General features: G+C 45.8%; 1 protein-coding gene across 3 annotated transcripts; it reads left to right on the forward strand.

Moving 5' to 3' along the window:
• Nucleotides 1-155: 155 nt before the first annotated feature.
• On the forward strand, nt 156-19,526 carry LOC122837112 (diacylglycerol kinase theta-like). Of its 3 annotated transcripts, none has more exons than XM_044127230.1 (23): nt 156-645; nt 1,929-2,008; nt 3,333-3,432; nt 3,774-3,859; nt 6,853-6,975; nt 7,051-7,204; nt 8,201-8,269; nt 8,441-8,538; nt 8,649-8,830; nt 8,898-8,982; nt 9,347-9,401; nt 12,055-12,116; nt 12,215-12,365; nt 12,801-12,839; nt 13,716-13,831; nt 14,257-14,408; nt 14,496-14,644; nt 14,722-14,900; nt 15,487-15,587; nt 15,665-15,811; nt 15,881-15,992; nt 16,071-16,245; nt 16,373-19,526. In XM_044127230.1, the coding sequence occupies exons 1-23, from the start codon at nt 450-452 to the stop codon at nt 16,453-16,455; spliced, it is 2,694 nt and encodes an 897-aa protein (XP_043983165.1). In that variant the 5' UTR covers nt 156-449; the 3' UTR covers nt 16,456-19,526. The 3 variants fall into 3 exon arrangements, with proteins under 3 accessions (XP_043983165.1, XP_043983166.1, XP_043983168.1); XM_044127231.1 differs by having other exon boundaries at nt 16,071-16,223; XM_044127233.1 differs by lacking the exon at nt 156-645 and adding an exon at nt 761-1,685.
• Nucleotides 19,527-19,645: the final 119 nt, after the last annotated feature.

Here is a 19,645-nt window from a genome sequence, read left to right on the forward strand (position 1 = left end):
ACCGCCCTGGTTTATGTTTGTGGATATTTCTTGTCGGAACCAGAAATATCCAATACACCTGAGCTGGTTAGCTCGCCGGCTCGGCGGGATCCTCCACAGCGACCTGAGCGTCCTCTCCGTGGGGGAAAACCGCTGGATCCGCCCGGTAAAATGGCTCTTTATCTGGAGAAAACAGACTCGTTGGCAGTATAAAACTGTGATTTGTTTAATTTGGAACCTGATGGGTTTGAATTGAATTTCTGGACCAGGATTAGCTCCAGAAGGAGGAGGGGGAAACTCCGAGACCCTCCCCGAGCAGAGCGCCCCTTCCCCCGGCTGGCCGCCGCGTCCGGCCCGCTGGGATGAGCTTACTGTGGGGCTGAACATCCATTAGAACAACGGCATTTCTATCTCAGAAGTCAGTTTGCTGCACACCGTGGTGTCCGTGTTATAAAACGGTGTTTACGGACATGGCCGAGTCGACCCGGCCCGGTCCGGCGGACCCCGACGCCGCCAACTGCCGGGCTGCGAGTCCGGCTGCCGTGAAGAGGCGGGTGCAGCAGTCCACGATGGGCCACTGCTTCAGGAAAGTCACCCTCACCAAGCCGACCTTCTGCCACAGCTGCAGTGACTTCGTCTGGGGTCTCATCGGCTTCCTGTGCGAAGGTAAGACCCGGCCTGACAGACAGAAAGCAGACAGTTAGAGGGACTCTAATGCAGGGTCCGGTCCTCCGGAGCTACCTGCAGCTTTCAGAGGCATCCCTGCTCCAACACACCTGAATCCAATGAATGGCTGCTGGCGAGGGAATCCAGACATTTCATCCGCTCTGTTGGAGTAACGATGCATCTAAAAGTTGCAGGCCGGGAGATCTGGAGGACCGGATTGATGAGCCCTGATCTAGTGGATAAGACCCGGCCTGTCAGACACAACTCAGGGCAAACAGTAAGAGGGGTTTCCTCCATCCTGGGGTCAGAGGTTAACTCTCCTCCTTCACGTCTGTAAATTGTCTCCATCAGTTCGGAGCTGAAGTCGAGTCGTTGGCATGGCAACAGAAGGCGAGCGGGATGCTGCGCGCGTGTCCTGTAGATTAAGAGGGAACTGTGATGTCATGGAGGGGCTTCATCTGCTGCCATGATGTAATCAGAACCAGGAGGCCGGTTCTGATCCGGATGGTTCTATGGGTCGAAGAGAGAACTGGATCCATTATTAACCTTTCAGCCAGCTGACCTTCTGTGAGCAGCAGAAAGTGTTGTGTGGTGTGACAGCCTGTGACCTCTGACCTCTGACTCCAGCTTCACTAGGACAGAGGCCGATTCAGGAACTGAGTTCTGGTAGAACCAGCTGGTCCGTTAAAGGGGAAGGTACCGTCCAGCGCAGTCCTCCTCAGGCTGACCAACCGTTCCTGACCCAACCGGTTCCGGTTCCTCTGCGGTCTGTTCCGGTTCTTCCCAGAACCCAGAACTGCTCTGCTATTTATAGCCACTGATTTGCATATTTTTCTCAACAAAAGCATTGAAACTGAAATTCAAATCCGTCCGTTCAGAACCGCGTCGCTCTAGCCGATCGAACCGGCAGAGCACGGGAAAAGCCTGGCGTCACCATGGAAACCAGGACGCGCTGGCACGTCAGAGGGGTCGTGACCTCTGAAGGGTTGCTGGTTCTTTAGCTCAGCGCTGCTAGCGCTCGGAGCCGCTGTCTGATTCTGGTGAGCTGCAGGACGGCCATGACGAGCTAGAAAGTTAGACGGAAGGAAAAGATTCATTCAGGCTGCAGAGAGAGGAAAGTGAAATATTTACTAGTCAGATTAACCTAACTGGGATTTAAGCCCAGGACGATAAAAACTAATTTTATTCCAAATGAAATCAGCAGTCAGGAATCGTTCAGTGCAGCGATCCTCCATGCTGGAGCTGAGCCTTCACCATGACCTTCATCTCCTCCTCTTCCTCAGTGTGTAACTTCATGTGTCATGAGAAATGCCTGAAGACGCTGCGGGCGGTGTGCACCTGCATGGCTCCGTCTCAGGTTCAGGTGAGTCTGTAGAGCAGCACCTTATTCACACAAGCATATAAATCAGCAGGATCTCTCAGAACGCTTTTCACTTCTCTCTTTCAAAATGGCCGCCTTCTTTGAGCCTTTTAGACCAGTTATCGCTGTTAAATGTTCCCCGTTTTCATGACTGGGATGAACTTTATGTCACACCATGTTTTCCACTTTGGTTAGGGTGACCAGATTTGGGTTTCTGAAAAGGAGGACCCTTTTTTGTTGTTGGGGGTGGGGGGGTACTTCATTTTGCCGTAGAATCGGCGGACACACATGTTCTACCGCCTGTCACACTTAAGGTTTAACTAGTCTAGCGGCCGGTGTACAAGTCAACTCAGCTATCTTTACTTTTCCCACACACACATAATGCAACGTGATTGGATTTGGGGAGAAGGGCGGGACTAATTTACCATACAAAGAAACCTGGAATGGAGTAGTGGAACGGAGTGGCAATGTAATCACAATGCACTGAAAGCTATGTAATGTGTTTTGAGGCAGTTGACCAAAATCCAGGACGATTTTTAAATTCCCCCCGGACATTTTTTTAGGTCTGAAAAGTGGGACATGTCCGGGAAAAAGAGGACGTCTGGTCACTCTAAGTTTGGTCATCATATTCATACAACTTTAAAGTGATAAAATGTAGCAGAAACTGAAGAGATGAAGATCTGTGGCACAGACCGTCGTTTTAATGGTTAGCATTAGCTTCTGCTAATTTTTAATGTGTTTAGCAGGTCAGCGTTAGCATAGTTGAGGTTTTTGTCTAGCGACATCCAGCTGTTGGTGGTTAGTGAGCCTAAGTTTCTGGTTAGTGATGGCACAACCATTCTCTTAATTCGTAGCAATAGCTTCTGCTAACATTTTAATGTGCTTAACAATTTAGTGATAACTTCCTCCATTTTTTTAATGCATTTAGCCGATTAGTTATTTTCCACCAATTATTTTTATGTATTTACAGATTTAGTGTTAGCTTTTGCTAAGCTATTGTTGTGATATTGTTTTAGGGTTAGCTTCCGATAATTATTTTATGTGTTTAGCATTGGCTTCATCTTCTTTATGTGTTTAGCGACATAACGTGGATCCTGGTTGCCCCTGAGGTTCTGTAGAGTCCAGAACCTTTAGAGATGGTTCTGATGGACGTCAGAGACTTTTGTTCTGTAGATCAGCGCCTGATGTGTTGCTGTCTGAGATCTTTAGCCTACTTCTGTTAAATGAATGAAATCGTCATGAAAAGCTGCTTCTTGTTTTCTCTGTTGAAACTAAACCAGCCAATCAGGAGCAAGCATTACAGGTCTCTGTCTGCTGCCCCCTGCAGGTGCCGGTGGCTCACTGCTTCGGCCCCGCCGGTCAGAAGAAGCGTTTCTGCTGCGTGTGCAGGAAGCAGACGGAGGGAAGCACGGCGCTGCGCTGTGAAGGTGGGACCAGTTCAGCCTGAAGCACCATCACCAGTCAGACCAGTTCAGCCTGCTGGTACAACCAGTATGGTGACTTCAGAGCTCTGATGGGAATTAAGAGCAGCGATGCTGCCGGTCTGAGAGGATTAAAATCATGCTAGAAAATGTTTGTGCAGACGACCTGGTCTCCAACAGCTGGGCTTTGACTAGGCCAGATATCTGGACCTTCATCTATAATTAATTAAAGATCAGATGAAGAAATGAAAGCAGAGATTTGATCTTCCTCTCTTTGCTGGTCTGACAGTCGCTCTGTCTCCGTTCTCGCGCTGATCGCCCCTGATAAACTACTTCCTGTCTTCCAGTGTGCGAGCTGCACGTCCATGCCGACTGCGCCGCCTTCAGCTGCGCAGACTGTCGCTGCTGCCACCTGGACCAGAACCTGCAGCAGGTAAAGCAGAACCATGACAGACCTGGAGTCTCGCATGTTTATTTCTGAGTGGGGCCGGGGCCCCATGGCCACCTCTTGGCTCCGCCCCTGACCTTTGTTCAGCGATGTCCAAACTCCAGCTGCATAGCAAGACTCTTGATTATTGGGCGCTATTAAGTCTGTTTTGAGTACAAAGTGGCCGTGTTTTCCAGAACTTTAAAATGAAAGCAAATAAATAAACAAATAATAATAATCATAGGGATGCTCCGATCAGGTTCTGATACCGATCATCTGTGAGGCCGATCACTGATGATCATCTGGACTGGCTGTTAATTTTTCGCTTTAGGTATAAATGATACTATGTAATCTGGGAAAATTGAAAATGATCTGGCAATAGATTCACATAATTTAGACACAAACCACTCAATAATATTTAACAGTAAGGTTAGTAAGTAAGTAAAGTTTATTGATAAAGATTTTCATAGACATCAAATCACAAAGCACTGAATGATAGAAATCAACCTTAAAACCGTACAAAATATAAAACCAACAGAAGAAACGATAAAATCCAGAGAAAATAAAAATGTTTTTAGTTGCTTTTTAAAACCTCCAGAGTCAGAATACAGAGCTGTGAGGGCCACAGCCTGGGGGCCCGGGGCCCTTTGGTTTTTTACTGTGTCCGTGGAGCAACCAGGAGATTCAGAGTCTGAGAACGAAGCAGAAAGTTTAATTAAAACCTGACAGAACCAGCAGCCTGGCCGTGTTACACTCCGTGTGTCGGCACCAGAACTTTAAACTAATGGACCTTACAAGCTCCGCCCACAACCGACCCACGTGACCGCAAGTCTCACAAACAAAGCCTCTTGTTTCTATGGAAACATGACTCCATTAGTGCTTCATTTCTAGTGGATTTTCACAATATATCAGCTGCTGCAATGGACAGAGGAACTAACAAGTTCATGTCATCAACTGGGAGGAGGTTACTGGTTTCTCAGTCACAAGCTGGTTGCAAACCTGAGGCCAGCAGGTGTCAGTCGGTTATGGTAGATCTGACCTTTGACCTCAATATGAGAAGCTACAGACTGATAGGAGGAACCAAAGAGCTCTGGAAAGGTAAAGAAGCCATTTGTTTGTTAAAATTTTATTAAATCTATTTGTTCTACTTGATGTTTGTTGTGAATGATGTAAACTCACAAAGGAACGAGGTAATTAGTCCAACATTTAGAAACTACAGCGGCTGTAATGAGCCACAGCAAAGGTAAACAAAGGTAAAATAACCTGAACAGGTGATCAACTCAAAACCACTCCTACCTTTTTACTCTCTCTCTCTTTGTAGTTTATGCACACCTGTTACCATGGCAACCGCCTGCGCCGGCAAGACGAGTAAAGATTACGTTAAAAACAAAACATTCAGGGGTGTACTGTGGTGGTGTAGGGGACAGCGTGACCCACATTTGGAGGCCTTGGGTCCTCGACGCGGCCGTCGCAGGTTCGATTCCCAGACCTGGCAACATTTGCCGCTTGTCTTCCACCTCTCTCCTTCCCCCTTTCCTGTCAGACTGCTGTCATATAAGGGACACTAGAGCCCACGAAAGACCCCCTGGAGGGGAGATAAAAACAACAACAAAAAACAAAACATTCAGTGCGTTACGATATAATCAAGTTTATTTCTGGATTATTAATTGTTGCTTCCCTGAACACAGTGATGGTTGATTGACCAGCTGTACTTGGTGCTAGAGAGGCTAACAGGAGGAACAGTTTAGTCCAAAACCTTTTCTGCTAAAATAAAATCTTCAGTGTGAGTCAGATACACGTTGCATATTGATCTGTTTAGCTAACATAAGACTGTAGCAGACAGGCTACAAGGTGTAGAAGTTGTATCAGTGCTGCTTTATGCTGTACTTAGCTAACAGGAAGCTGTTTGTGAGACGGCCAATCACGTGACCACGTAGAACGGGCATCAGCCAATGAAAAGTGGCCCTGTGGTAAGGTCCATTCTACAGTCGGCTGGGAGCCGGAGGAGAAACAGGAAGGACTGGCTGCTGAGGGGACAGGAGGATTTATCCAGCAGGTCAAATTTATCCAGCAGGTCAAATTTATCCAGCAGGTCAAATTTATCCAGCAGGTCAAATTTATCCAGCAGGTCAAATTTATCCAGCAGGTCAAAGGGAATTACAGTAACAGACGAGGTGAGACTAAAGCATGAATGATTTCCTCCAGATCAGCTCTGGAAACCATCTGTCTGATTTTAGAAAAGTTTCTTAAATGAAAGAAACAAGAACAAGAAACGGCCTTAATGTCAGTCAAACCCTGATGATGAATCAAATGTGACACCTGGATTTTTTACCTTGGATTTTAGGAAGGATCCAGTTTTCTGGATATTGTGGTGCAGGTGACTGGGAGCAATAATCAGTTTCTGTCTTACTGGTGTTTAAAACCAGACAGTTACTGGAGAGCCAGCTTTACTCAGCTAGCCAATCAGAACTAGCTGGACAATCCTCTGTACCCTAAATTAAACACGAGTCAAATAAATCTCACAGCCTTTATCAAATAATGTCAAGTAAAAAAGGAAACACTCATTAAATCAGGGGTCTCAAACTCCAGTCCTGCAGTTTTTAGATGAGCCACAGGTACAAAACACTGGAATGAAATGTCTTAATCACCTCCACCTTGTGTAGATCGGTTCTCCAGAACCTGAATTATTCTGTTCAGGTGCAGCAGAGGCTCATCTAAAGGTTGCAGGACTGCGGCCCTCCAGGACCGGAGTTTGACACCCCTGAGTTAAAGTCAAATGCAGGTTGCATCAAAATAAACAATCCTGAGTTACTGAACTAAAACTTCTTGAGAGCCTGGCTAGCTGAGTAAAGCTAGCTCTGATTGGCTAGCTGATGTTATTGATTAATCTGCAATCAATAACAATTATAAGCTATTTATGTTTTAGGTGAGAACTAATAACTGGGCCCTGGTTCTGCTGCCTGTAGGAGTGATGTTCTGGTTTTGGTTCTGACCCACAGGAATCGCTGCAGCACCAGTGGAGGGAGGGAGTCCCGGCGTCGGCGCACTGCGAATTCTGCCGCCGCTCCTGCGGTTCCTCTGAGGTTCTGTCCGGGTTGAGGTGCGAGTGGTGCGGCGTCACGGTGAGTCCAGCCGCTCCAGAACCCGCCGCACCAGAACCGCTGCGGTCCAAACGCCGTCCTCTATCGCTCCTGCAGGTCCATGCGTCCTGCTGCCACCGCCTCCCGGCAGAGTGTGCCCTGGGGCGACTCCGCAGCATGATGCTGCCACCGCCGTGCGTCCGACTCCAGTCCAGGAACTTCAGCAAGATGCAGTGCTACCGGATCGCCGAGAGCAGCAGCCAGGACCGCGGTGAGGGGCTCTGCTTAATTAACACAAAACATTCACTTTAATCTTAATTAAGAAACATAATTAATCTTAACTGTATTTGAAAAACAACTAATTTGCTTAATGAACATGTTTTTTGTGTTGCTGTTGTTTTAAGAAGCCATGAAGCTAAGCTAACCTGATATTAGTAATTTAACGTGCAGATTTTCATGCAGGAATCCATTTTTGTTCAAACAAAACTGATGCAGTTTAAAACCTTTTACAATTGTTTTCAATAAATCTTCAATTTGTTTGCATTCTTTTCCTCGTCACAAAGTTTAAACCGTTTGAATAAGAAACGTTTCTGAATCAAATCAAATCATTCACTGAGAGAGTCGCCTCCATGTGGGTTCAGTTGATCTCAGGGGGCGGGGCTTGATGACATCATCAGTGAGTGCAACCACTTCCTGTGATGTTTCTGAAACCAAAGAAGAAAAGCCACAAACGTTCAGATCGCTTCCTGTCAGCACAGAAAGACCTGAAGACATTTATCTGTAAAATAACGAATCAAACTGAGAAATTAAATCTCCTCAAACTTCAAATAAACAAAAGAAACTATAAAAGTAGCAATAAATTCAATGGATTAAAAAAATTAAATAATAATCCAATAAATTAATTTATTTACATAAATTCATGTTATATTTATAACAAATTAATGAGTTTATAAATTTTAATGGAAATATAATACACTAACAATTATTTTGGAATAAAAATGATTAACATAAAATAATAAAGTCAGACTAAATTTTGTAGAAAAAAGTATTTAAAGAATTTTATTTAAAAATGTAAATTTATTTTTATATGAAAGGTGAATAATTTTAACCAGTGCAAACTATTTAAAATACTGTAAAATGTAACAGTTTTGTTCCAGTTCATCTCTGTTGGTTCATAAACTGGTTTTAATGGATCTGCTCCAGTTGACCTTTGACCTTCAGGATGATTAGTTTGTGAAACGTTTTGACTTTCTGTCGTTTCCATCAGATAACTGGGATGAAGCCGAACCAGCAGCTACTGCGCCCAGAGAGCTCCAGTCTGCAGCTCCAGAAACCAGTAAGACCAGTTACCGCACCAGTACCAGACCTCTACTGGTTTAACTTGTTCAAGCGTCCAGGGGTCTGACTCAGGTTGGATGTGAACTGCTGTACTTGCTAAGGATCCAGGAAGTAGTCTGACTCTGGCCGTCAGAGGTCAAAAGGTCACACTCTTCCTCTGTGCTTTCAGGTAAGCTGGTCATCAAGGTGTTTGACGGCGATGATGCTTTGAGGCGCGGCTTCTTCCGATTGGTTCCCAGCTGCCGAGGCGTGAAGAACGAGGAAGTGGTGAGCCTGATGCCTCTTCCCAGGAATCAGCTGGGAGCAGCCATGTTGTTTCTGTCGGTGACCTCAGCCTGACCTCTGACCTCGGCTGCTCTTCTGGCTCCGTCCTGCAGGAGGCAGCGCTGAGGGCCTTCTACCTGCCCGGCGAGCCTCATCATTTTGACCTGGAAGATGTTGGCGCTGTGCAGCGTCACCATAGCGACGACTTCCAGAACCAGAACGCCGGCGAGGCCCGGGTGCTGAGGGCCAAGCTACGGCGTGATGATGTCATCAAGGTGCACGCTGCATGGAGCAGGTGAGGTCATCCTGAACCCTGTGTGACCCCTGAGGGCTGGTTGCCATGGATACGCCTTGTGTTTCAGGTGGAGTGCAGCATCAGTGGAAGTATCAGAGACGAGCACAGCGGCGTCCGTCCTGAGCGACGTTCTGCTGCAGCTGGACAGACAGGTGAGTTATTACCTGTATCATTTTTATTAGTTAAGTTTGTTTTATATTTATTTATGCAACATGTTCTCCATTTTAATCAAGGAACTAAGTTACCTTCAGTTGTTATTAAAATGCTACATTTATGAAACGTAATTGGGCCTCTGTCTCTTTAAAAACTCCTGCTCTTTCTGAAGCTCCGCCTCCCGGAAGTCGTCCCAACATGGCCACTCTTTAACCCTTTAATAGTTGTACTGTGAGTAGCAGCTCCTATAACGAGCTCAGCAGCTGTTTGCTAATTGCTTCTGGCTAGTCTGAAGGAGCTGAGAGGGGGAGGAGCTAAGCCTCAGCCTCAAGGCGAGCGTTTCAGCTGATTGGTCTGTTTCAGGGCGAAGACGCCTCCAGCTTCAGTCTGCAGGAAGTCTGGATGAGCAGCAAGCAAGGTGAGACACTGGGTGTGTGTTTCTAACTGTGTGTGTTTGTTTCTAACTGTGTGTGTGTGTGTGTGTGTGTGTGTGTGTGTGTTTCTAACTGTGTTTGTTTCTAACTGTGTGTGTTTCTAACTGTGTGTGTGTGTGTGTGTGTGTGTTTCTAACTGTGTGTGTTTCTAACTGTGTGTGTGTGTGTGTGTGTGTGTGTTTCTAACTGTGTTTGTTTCTAACTGTGTGTGTTTCTAACTGTGTGTGTTTGTTTCTAACTGTGTTTGTTTCTAACTGTGTGTGTTTGTTTCTAACTGTGTGTGTGTGTGTGTGTGTGTGTGTGTGTGTTTCTAACTGTGTGTGTTTCTAACTGTGTGTGTTTCTAACTGTGTGTGTGTGTGTGTGTGTGTGTTTCTAACTGTGTGTGTTTCTAACTGTGTGTGTGTGTGTGTGTGTTTGTTTCTAACTGTGTGTGTTTCTAACTGTGTGTGTGTGTGTGTGTGTGTGTTTCTAACTGTGTTTGTTTCTAACTGTGTGTGTTTCTAACTGTGTGTGTGTGTGTGTGTGTGTGTGTTTCTAACTGTGTTTGTTTCTAACTGTGTGTGTTTCTAACTGTGTGTGTTTGTTTCTAACTGTGTTTGTTTCTAACTGTGTGTGTTTGTTTCTAACTGTGTGTGTGTGTGTGTGTGTGTGTGTGTGTGTGTTTCTAACTGTGTGTGTTTCTAACTGTGTGTGTTTGTTTCTAACTGTGTGTGTGTGTGTGTGTGTGTGTTTCTAACTGTGTTTGTTTCTAACTGTGTGTGTTTCTAACTGTGTGTGTTTGTTTCTAACTGTGTTTGTTTCTAACTGTGTGTGTTTGTTTCTAACTGTGTTTGTTTCTAACTGTGTGTGTGTGTGTGTGTGTGTGTGTGTGTGTTTCTAACTGTGTTTGTTTCTAACTGTGTGTGTTTGTTTCTAACTGTGTGTGTGTGTGTGTGTGTGTGTGTGTGTGTGTGTGTGTGTGTTTCTAACTGTGTGTGTTTCTAACTGTGTGTGTTTCTAACTGTGTGTGTGTGTGTGTGTGTGTGTGTGTGTTTCTAACTGTGTTTGTTTCTAACTGTGTGTGTTTCTAACTGTGTGTGTTTGTTTCTAACTGTGTTTGTTTCTAACTGTGTGTGTGTGTGTGTGTGTTTCTAACTGTGTGTGTTTCTAACTGTGTGTGTTTCTAACTGTGTGTGTTTGTTTCTAACTGTGTTTGTTTCTAACTGTGTGTGTGTGTGTGTGTGTGTTTGTTTCTAACTGTGTTTGTTTCTAACTGTGTGTGTGTGTGTGTGTGTGTGTTTCTAACTGTGTGTGTTTCTTTCTAACTGTGTGTGTGTGTGTGTGTGTGTGTTTCTAACTGTGTGTGTGTGTGTGTGTGTGTGTGTGTGTGTGTTTCTAACTGTGTGTGTGTGTGTGTGTGTGTGTGTTTGTTTCTAACTGTGTGTGTTTCTTTATAACTGTGTGTGTGTGTGTGTGTGTTTCTAACTGTGTGCGTGTGTGTGTGTGTGTTTGTTTCTGACTGTGTGTGTGTGTGTGTGTGTGTTTGTTTCTAACTGTGTGTGTGTGTGTGTGTGTGTGTGTTTCTAACTGTGTGTGTGTGTGTGTGTGTTTCTAACTGTGTGTGTTTCTAACTGTGTGTGTTTCTAACTGTGTGTGTTTGTTTCTAACTGTGTTTGTTTCTAACTGTGTGTGTGTGTGTGTGTGTGTTTGTTTCTAACTGTGTTTGTTTCTAACTGTGTGTGTGTGTGTGTGTGTGTGTGTTTCTAACTGTGTGTGTTTCTTTCTAACTGTGTGTGTGTGTGTGTGTGTGTGTTTCTAACTGTGTGTGTGTGTGTGTGTGTTTCTAACTGTGTGTGTGTGTGTGTGTGTGTGTGTTTGTTTCTAACTGTGTGTGTTTCTTTATAACTGTGTGTGTGTGTGTGTGTGTTTCTAACTGTGTGCGTGTGTGTGTGTGTGTTTGTTTCTGACTGTGTGTGTGTGTGTGTGTGTTTGTTTCTAACTGTGTGTGTGTGTGTGTGTGTGTGTGTTTCTAACTGTGTGTGTGTGTGTGTGTGTTTGTTTGTGTGTGTTTGTTTCTAACTGTGTGTGTTTGTTTCTAACTGTGTGTGTGTGTGTGTGTGTGTTTGTTTCTAACTGTGTGTGTGTGTGTGTGTGTGTGTGTTTCTAACTGTGTGTGTGTTTGTGTGTGTTTGTTTCTAACTGTGTTTGTTTCTAACTGTGTTTGTTTCTAACTGTGTGTGTGTGTGTGTGTGTGTGTGTGTGTGTGTGTGTTTCTAACTGTGTGTGTTTCTTTCTAACTGTGTGTGTGTGTGTGTGTGTTTCTAACTGTGTGTGTGTGTGTGTGTGTGTGTGTGTGTGTGTGTCTGTGTTTCTAACTGTGTGTGTTTCTAACTGTGTGTGTTTCTAACTGTGTGTGTGTGTGTGTGTGTGTGTTTGTTTCTAACTGTGTGTGTTTGTTTCTAACTGTGTGTGTTTGTTTCTAACTGTGTGTGTTTGTTTCTAACTGTGTGTGTGTGTGTGTGTGTGTTTGTTTCTAACTGTGTGTGTTTGTTTCTAACTGTGTGTGCGTGTGTGTGTGTTTGTTTCTAACTGTGTGTGTTTGTTTCTAACTGTGTGTGTGTGTGTGTGTGTTTCTAACTGTGTGTGTGTCCTGCAGTGCAGAGACAAACCCTGAGTCCTCAGGAGAAGATGGTGGACAAACTGCAGGAGATCAGGCAGGTGAGTCGGACGGAGCTTCAGGTTGTGTTGGTGAGATCAGAGCTGTGAAGGTTGACGGTTGACGGTTGCTCTTGTTGCTGTTGCTGCTGTTGCTGCAGCTCTCCCTGCGACAGATGAACCAGACCCGTTTCTACGTAGTCCAGAACCAGAACCCGACCGTGCAGGTCAGCCTGCTGGTCTCAGGACTGCCCCCCCTGCTGACCAAGGAGGAGTACTGCAGCCTGCTGGAGGAACATCTGGACTTCAAAGGTGAGTCTGCGCTCCGCAGCGCCCCTGCTGTGCATTCAGAGACCCGCAAGTTAATTATTAAATAATCAGGCAGGAGAAAATCAGTAACTGATGAGTCAGCATCTGGTTACCATGACAACGGCTCTCTGCAGGATGCTTTGCTTTGTCCAGATGGAGGAACTCTGCTCTGCGCAGCCCAGCAAACTTATGAACGATGCAAACTGAAAAACACAAACATAAAAATATCCAAATGCAACTGAAAACAGAAAATGGCATCCAAACAAAACAAACTGCTCTCAGACCAGATGTTGCAACTGCAGACAGACGTTTTATTCCTGCTGCTGTTTTCCAACCTGCGTATATTTTCTGCGGTTGCTGCAGTTTTCTGTTGCTGTGTGTTTTGACCCGTCAGCCTCCGTTGCTCTGACTCGTTTTCCTTCGTGTCGCTCTCTGCAGGTCACCTGGTCACGCTAACTCACTTCTATGAAGCTCAAGGTGAGGCTGTTACCATGGAAACCACCTTTTTATCAGGGCTTCGAGACAAGAGCTGAATGAACCCGGAGATCTTAACGATCTGCAGTGATGTGTGTGTTTCTGTGTGTTTCTGTGTGTTTCTGTGTGTTTCTGTGTGTGTGTGTGTGTGTGTTTCTTTGTGTGTTTGTTTCTGTGTGTGTGTGTGTGTTTCTGTGTGTGTGTGTGTGTGTGTTTGTGTGTGTGTGTGTGTGTGTGTGTTTCTGTGTGTGTGTGTGTGTGTGTTTCTGTGTGTGTGTGTGTGTGTTTCTGTGTGTGTGTGTGTGTTTGTTTCTTGTGTGTGTGTGTGTGTTTGTTTCTGTGTGTGTGTGTGTGTTTGTTTCTGTGTGTGTGTGTGTGTGTGTGTGTGTGTGTGTGTGTTTGTTTCTGTGTGTGTGTGTGTTTCTCTGTGTGTGTGTGTGTTTGTTTCTGTGTGTGTGTGTGTGTTTGTTTCTGTGTGTGTGTGTGTGTTTGTTTCTGTGTGTGTGTGTGTGTTTGTTTCTGTGTGTGTGTGTGTGTGTTTGTTTCTGTGTGTGTGTGTGTTTCTCTGTGTGTGTGTGTGTTTGTTTCTGTGTGTGTGTGTGTGTGTGTGTGTGTGTTTCTGTGTGTGTTTGTTTCTGTGTGTGTGTGTGTGTTTCTGTGTGTGTGTGCGTTTGTTTCTGTGTGTGTGTGTGTGTTTGTTTCTGTGTGTGTGTGTGTGTTTGTTTCTGTGTGTGTGTGTGTGTTTGTTTCTGTGTGTGTGTGTGTGTTTGTTTCTCTGTGTGTTTGTTTGTTTCTCTGTGTGTTTGTTTGTTTCTCTGTGTGTGTGTTTGTTTCTCTGTGTGTGTGTGTGTTTGTTTCTGTGTGTGTGTGTGTTTCCAGGTGCTGTGGCGCTGCAGATTAGCTGCTTCGCTGAAGCAGAGAGGATCTACATGTTGGCTAAAGACACGACCATCAGCAACAAGACGCTGACATCACTGATCATACCTGAGATCCAGGTGAGCCCCACTGAACTGGTTCCACTGGAAACCAGTTCACCATCCAGACCGGCAGCTTTCAGTTGGCGGCCATCTTTATTCAGTTTATTTATGGAATCAAATTCAAGGAGTAAAACCCAATTTTTCTCCAGAAATGTTGAATTTTTTCCAATCATAAATTTAGACCTGATTCTGAACAAGTGAAGCTCGTCTGTTGTATAGATCTATGACACATAGAGTGAAACACACCAACATTTATTTATTTCAGTTCTGATGGTTCTGATGGCTCACAGAGAATAAAAACTCAACATTCAGCATCACAGAACATCAGTTAAAAAAAAAGATATTTTAGCCAGAAATGTTCCTCAGGACTGTTTCTCCACTTTATTTGGCTTTTGTCTGTCCTCTGATTGGCTGGTTTCTCTTGGTTCTGGTTCTGGTTGCAGTGCCAGAAGCTGGGGGACGCAGTCTGCCCCCTGCTGGTGTTCGTGAACCCGAAGAGCGGCGGGCTGAAGGGCAGAGAGCTGCTGCACAGCTTCAGGAAGCTGTTGAACCCCCACCAGGTGTTTGACATCACCAACGGAGGCCCGCTGGCAGGGTGAGGGTTCTGGTTCTGGTTCTGGTTCTGGTCCAGAGGCTCATTGGACCTGCTGGTGTGATGGTAGAACATGTTCCTTTGCTGCAGCCTCCACGCCTTCAGGGAGGTTCCCAGGTTCCGGGTTCTGGTCTGCGGCGGCGATGGCACGGTGGGATGGGTTCTGGGGGTTCTGGAGACCGAGAGGCACAAGCTGGTTTGCCGCGAGCCGCCCATTGGCATCGTCCCTCTGGGAACAGGTGAGACCGGCGGATCTTCCGGAGGTTCTGGTCCGATCGCCGTCTGACGCCCGGGTTCCTCGGTTCTGATTGGTCAGGGAACGACCTGGCCCGGATCCTGCGCTGGGGGCCGGGTTATGGCGGCGACGACCCCCACCACATCCTGGCGTCCGTGGACGAGGCGGACGAAGTCCAGATGGACCGCTGGACCATCCTGCTGGACGCGCAGGACGTCTCAGAGGACGGGACGGACAGCGGCGTCCTGGAGCCGCCCAAGGTTTGACCAAAGGCCAGAGAGGGTTTCAGCCTAAACAAGAACCAGGCTGAGCACAGACGTTGACCTGCTGTTCTGAAAAAAAAAAAAAACACTAAAAAATTCCAGATGGCCGCCGTTGTTGTCAAGGAGAATTTATTATTGCACAAATTAATACTTTTGGTGTCAAATAAAACATAACAAGACCCACAGAAATCATATTTACTAATACTTTGTCATTTTTAAAGATGGCTGCCAAAATTACCAGATGGTAAAACATTACCAGATGCTAATGCTAAACTGCTAAGTACAAACAAAATTAGCTAGCGCTAACCATTAATTCATCATTCTCTGAGACGCTAACAGTAAAATCCTCAGTTTCTAATTCTGCTGGATTTTATTACTGTTAAGTTTTATGAACATGATGAGACATAAAGTTCATTCATTTCAATATTTGGTTGAAAGGCTCAGAAATGGCGGCCATCATGAAACATGTCCGTCATCCTGAACTTCAAGTGTCTGATGGGAAGGATGAAAACATCCAACCTGAGGTGCTAGCATGCTAATGCTAATGGCTGTACCAGCCGGTTTATAGCCCGTCTCCTCTCAGATCGTCCAGATGAACAACTACTTCGGCCTCGGCATCGACGCCGAGCTCAGCCTGGACTTCCACCTGGCCCGGGAGGGAGAACCCGACAAATTCACCAGCAGGTAGCCTGGAGGATCCGACCCGTCTGTCTGATGAACAAACCTCTTAGGCTTCTGAACAGGGACCTTCCTGCCCTCAGGTTCCACAACAAAGGCGTTTACGTGAAGATGGGTCTGCAGAAGATCAGCCACAGCCGCAGCCTCCACAAGGAGCTGCAGCTGCAGGTGGACAAGCAGCCCGTCCCGCTGCCCAACATCGAGGGGCTCATCTTCCTCAACATTCCCAGGTAACGCACAGAGACGCACGGCGCCCCCTGCAGGACGACGCTGCGCTTCATGTCCGCTCCTCTCTGCAGCTGGGGTTCTGGAGCCGACCTGTGGGGGTCGGAGGCCGACGGCCGGTTCTCCAGGCCCAGGATTGACGACGGCCTGCTGGAGGTGGTCGGGGTCACCGGGGTCGTCCACATGGTGCGGTGCCGCCGGGTCGTCTCGGATCGTCTCGGCCTAGCGTCGCTCCGACCTCTGACCTCTGCCCTGTCTCCGCAGGGCCAGGTGCAGAGCGGGCTGCGCTGCGGGATCCGGATCGCCCAGGGATCCTACATCCGCCTCATCGTCAGCAAAGAGCTTCCTGTCCAGGTGGACGGCGAGCCCTGGCTGCAGGCGCCGGGACACATCATCATCTCTGCTGCCGGACCCAAGGTACCGGGGATTGGCCCTGCAGGTAGCCGTAGCTCAACACGGGCCCGGCTGGACCCGGCTAGGCCTGCAGGTTCACTGGTTACTGGTTCCATTCATCTATTGTGACCTTTACTTGACCCTTTACCTCACCTTGTCCCGTCTCTCTCCAGGTCCGGATGCTCAGGAAGTCCAAACAGAAACAGAGGAAGTCTCCGTCCAGCAGAGACGGACGCTCAGACAGTCCGTCCTCTAGAGACGGGGGACACTGACCGGACCGGACCGGACCGCCGGTTCTGCCTCTGCAGCTGCTTCGTGTTGAAGCCGGGAGGCCGGTCCGGTCCGGTCCGGTTCCGGTGGCTGAGATTCCACTCGTGTAGCTTTTATGTAGATCCACAGGAAGACAGACGCAGGATGAAGGTTCCATTTCCTGGTGAGGAAGAGGAGGAGGTCAAAGTTCATTTCTGCTCCTAAAACAAAAAATAATCATTCAGGACGAGTGAGAAGAAGAACCGGGTTCATCGGGTCCGAGTGGAACCAAAACCACTGCTAACCCGTAGCTGTGGATTTATATCATCTTATATCGCAGGACGAAGAGGAGGATGAAGATCGGCATCCAGACGTTTCCTCTGCAAACATCTGGACCAGAACCGGGTCGGGTTCTGGAGAACATCCAGAACATGGACAGTAAGCTCCTGATTCATCGCCACATTAAATGTTTTGACTGGTTGTCATGGTGATTCCTGCCTTTTCTGGGGCTCATTGAGGAGGCGGAGCTCCAGAACCTTCTGGTTCCTGCAGAACATTAGAACAGCGGTGGGCAGTCCTGGTCCTGGAGGTCCGGTCTCCTGCAACCTTTAGATGTGTCTCTACTTCAGCACACCTGAGTCACATAATGAGGTCATTAGCAGAACTCTGGAGAACCGGTCGGGTTCTTTGGAGAACCCAACTGCACTGAGGAGGACATTCAGCCGTTGGACCAGGGAGACTCTAAGAGCTGCAGGCCAGCGGCCCCCCAGGACCAGGAGTTCATTAGAACCTCCAGGTCCAGTTCCTCCAGAACCAACGAGAATGTGGACACTTCTCTCTGCTCTCTGATTGGCTAAAAACCAGGAAGTCCTCTAGCGGTGGGAGACTAAAAGTCCTAGGATTGGACAGAGAAATAGGTTGAATTCAGAAGGTTCTGGATGTTTAACCGGGTCAGAACCAACATCACTCAGAGCTGGACAAACTGGAGAGTAACTCGAAAAATCCTCAAAGTTAAACTGGGAAAACTGGGAAAGGAATCAGAATTTAACTGGGCTGGGGAAAGTCCAGCTTCCTGTGACCAGGTCAGAGTCTGGATGATGGTTCTGCTGGTTCTGATGGACCCTCCATGTTGACTGGATTTAATCTCTGACGTTTACTTTTGGCTGTCGTATTTTTCTTATTTTTGGTGCTAGAAAATAAAACCTGGTGACTTTCTGTGTTGGCCGTTCTGGAGGTTGTGGGTCAGTTTTACTTTAGAAACGTGAAACTGCAGGGTTCTGTTTGACCCATTTGGTAAATTTTCAGAACTTCTGACTGAAGCGTCTCATCCAGTTTTGAGCTTCCTGAGGGTTCAGGCTGCAGTTCTGCTGACTGGCCAGCAGGAGGCGCTGCAGGGGGAACGCAGTGGCGTTAACTGATCTGCTGTTTCATGACATGCATGAAGTTCTATTTATCGTTGAAACAGAACCGAGCGGTTCTGGTTCTGGACTTTCAGATTCCTGTTGCTCTGAATAAAAATGTGAGACTCGGCCGGGCCGGGCGGCACCAGAACCACAGAGGTTCTGACTGAAAGAAAATAAAGTAAAGCATTGTTTACCCCCACAGATTGATAGCATGGGATCAACAGGCTGATCAGGGTTTTAATCCAGGACGATAAAATGTTTTTGGATTTTAAAAACTGAATTTATAATAAAACATCATCTGGGTCCAAAATGTTCAGATTAATCTAATTTAGTTACATGAAAAACATGATTATTGTTCAATGGCAACTCTTACATTTATGTCCAAATTTTCCATCATCTTTATAGTTTAGTCATTATTTTACTAAAAAGAAATCTGTTCACTAAATTTGGCTTTAAGTCATAAAGAATATCCAGATGTTATTTTAGAAATTTATAATCTCTGAAAATATTTGACTTTTTTTTTCTCAAACATTTATTTTAATCTCATTATCATCTAGTTTTAGAGTTAAATAATAAAAAATGAGAGAATCTCCAGATTATATTCAATTTACAGTAAACATAATCTGACATTTTCTTTGAGTTTTATGGAGAGCAAAGAGTGCCAAATTGCAATAATTAAACAACTGATGAAAACATTTATTAAGTGTTACTAATCTATTAAAATAGAAAATAAATCCAGAAGCATTTATTAAAGATAAGAAATAATTTGTGCCCCAATTAAATGTTTTTATTTTTAAAAGTAGATATAATTATTCCATGATTTAATAAATGTATGTTTCTGCGATGAAGCACATTATGAATTAATTTAAACTGTAACTGTACGGGGCTGTTTCTAAAAATAAGTCATAAAATAATTAAATGTATTTATGTAACTTAATTGAGACACATAATTAATGCTTAATAAATTACTTTTGTATTTACTTCTAGTTTTTCATGGTGACACATTTAAATAATCATTTTATTAGTTATTTATTATAATTTGGCATTCTCACTAAATGAACACAAAGAGCACCAGAACAACAGCACAGGAGCTCCACAACGGGAGAAGTTGTGCTTGGAGGCCATGGGGCCCCTCAGTGGGTCCTCCTGTTGGCCCCCCCACTGGTTTTCTCACAGGGTGCCCGGGGCCCCGCTGGGTCTTTATCCGTCCATGCAGTAGTCTTACTTTACCACACTGCCAGTCGCACAACGAGCCTTCATCGCTGCCAAGCCTGACGTAATGTGTTGTTGCTGCTTTGACGTAGCGTTTCTGCTTCTCGTGCCTCCGTAGTGGCGACCTGAGGCCCCGCCCCTTTCGGCCGAGAGGTGGGCGGAGCCACGCCCCCAGTGCGTAGCCGTTTAGCCTGTGTGTTAGCTGCCGGTACAGTGGCGTCTTCCCCCTCACGTGCCTTTGGTTTCTGTCTGCTGTAACACCTTTTACTCGTTTTATGAATAGATGACGTGTTTATTTTTGCAATCTGATGCTGTTTTGACTGTAACTTGCACTAAATGATCCTCTTCTATGTGCCGTAAAGGTTCTGATGAATGTTAGCTTAAGCTAATTATAGGTCATAAATGTAAATGGTTAAATAACAGAATTGTCTATGTGTTTAATCATAATAAAAATGGTTTAATATGCAAATATGGTTATTTGTGTTTTATTTTAAGAGAAATGGTTTTGTTTTCACCCCTCAGCCATAACTCATTAATCTTCAAGCTTTTAAAGGAAAAGTTAACATCTTCAGAGGAACAAAC

The sequence above is a fragment of the Gambusia affinis genome, linkage group LG09 (genome assembly GCF_019740435.1).
Source record: "Gambusia affinis linkage group LG09, SWU_Gaff_1.0, whole genome shotgun sequence".
Taxonomy (NCBI): domain Eukaryota; kingdom Metazoa; phylum Chordata; class Actinopteri; order Cyprinodontiformes; family Poeciliidae; genus Gambusia; species Gambusia affinis.

Excerpts from the sequence above, each read along its gene's own strand:
- LOC122837112 (XM_044127230.1), top strand. The coding sequence starts at position 450 with ATGGCCGAGTCGACCCGGCCCGGTCCGGCGGACCCCGACGCCGCCAAC. Across the intron at positions 646-1,928 it reads CATCGGCTTCCTGTGCGAAG|TGTGTAACTTCATGTGTCAT; the intron begins GTAAGACCCGGC and ends CCTCTTCCTCAG. Across the intron at positions 12,366-12,800 it reads GGAACATCTGGACTTCAAAG|GTCACCTGGTCACGCTAACT; the intron begins GTGAGTCTGCGC and ends CGCTCTCTGCAG.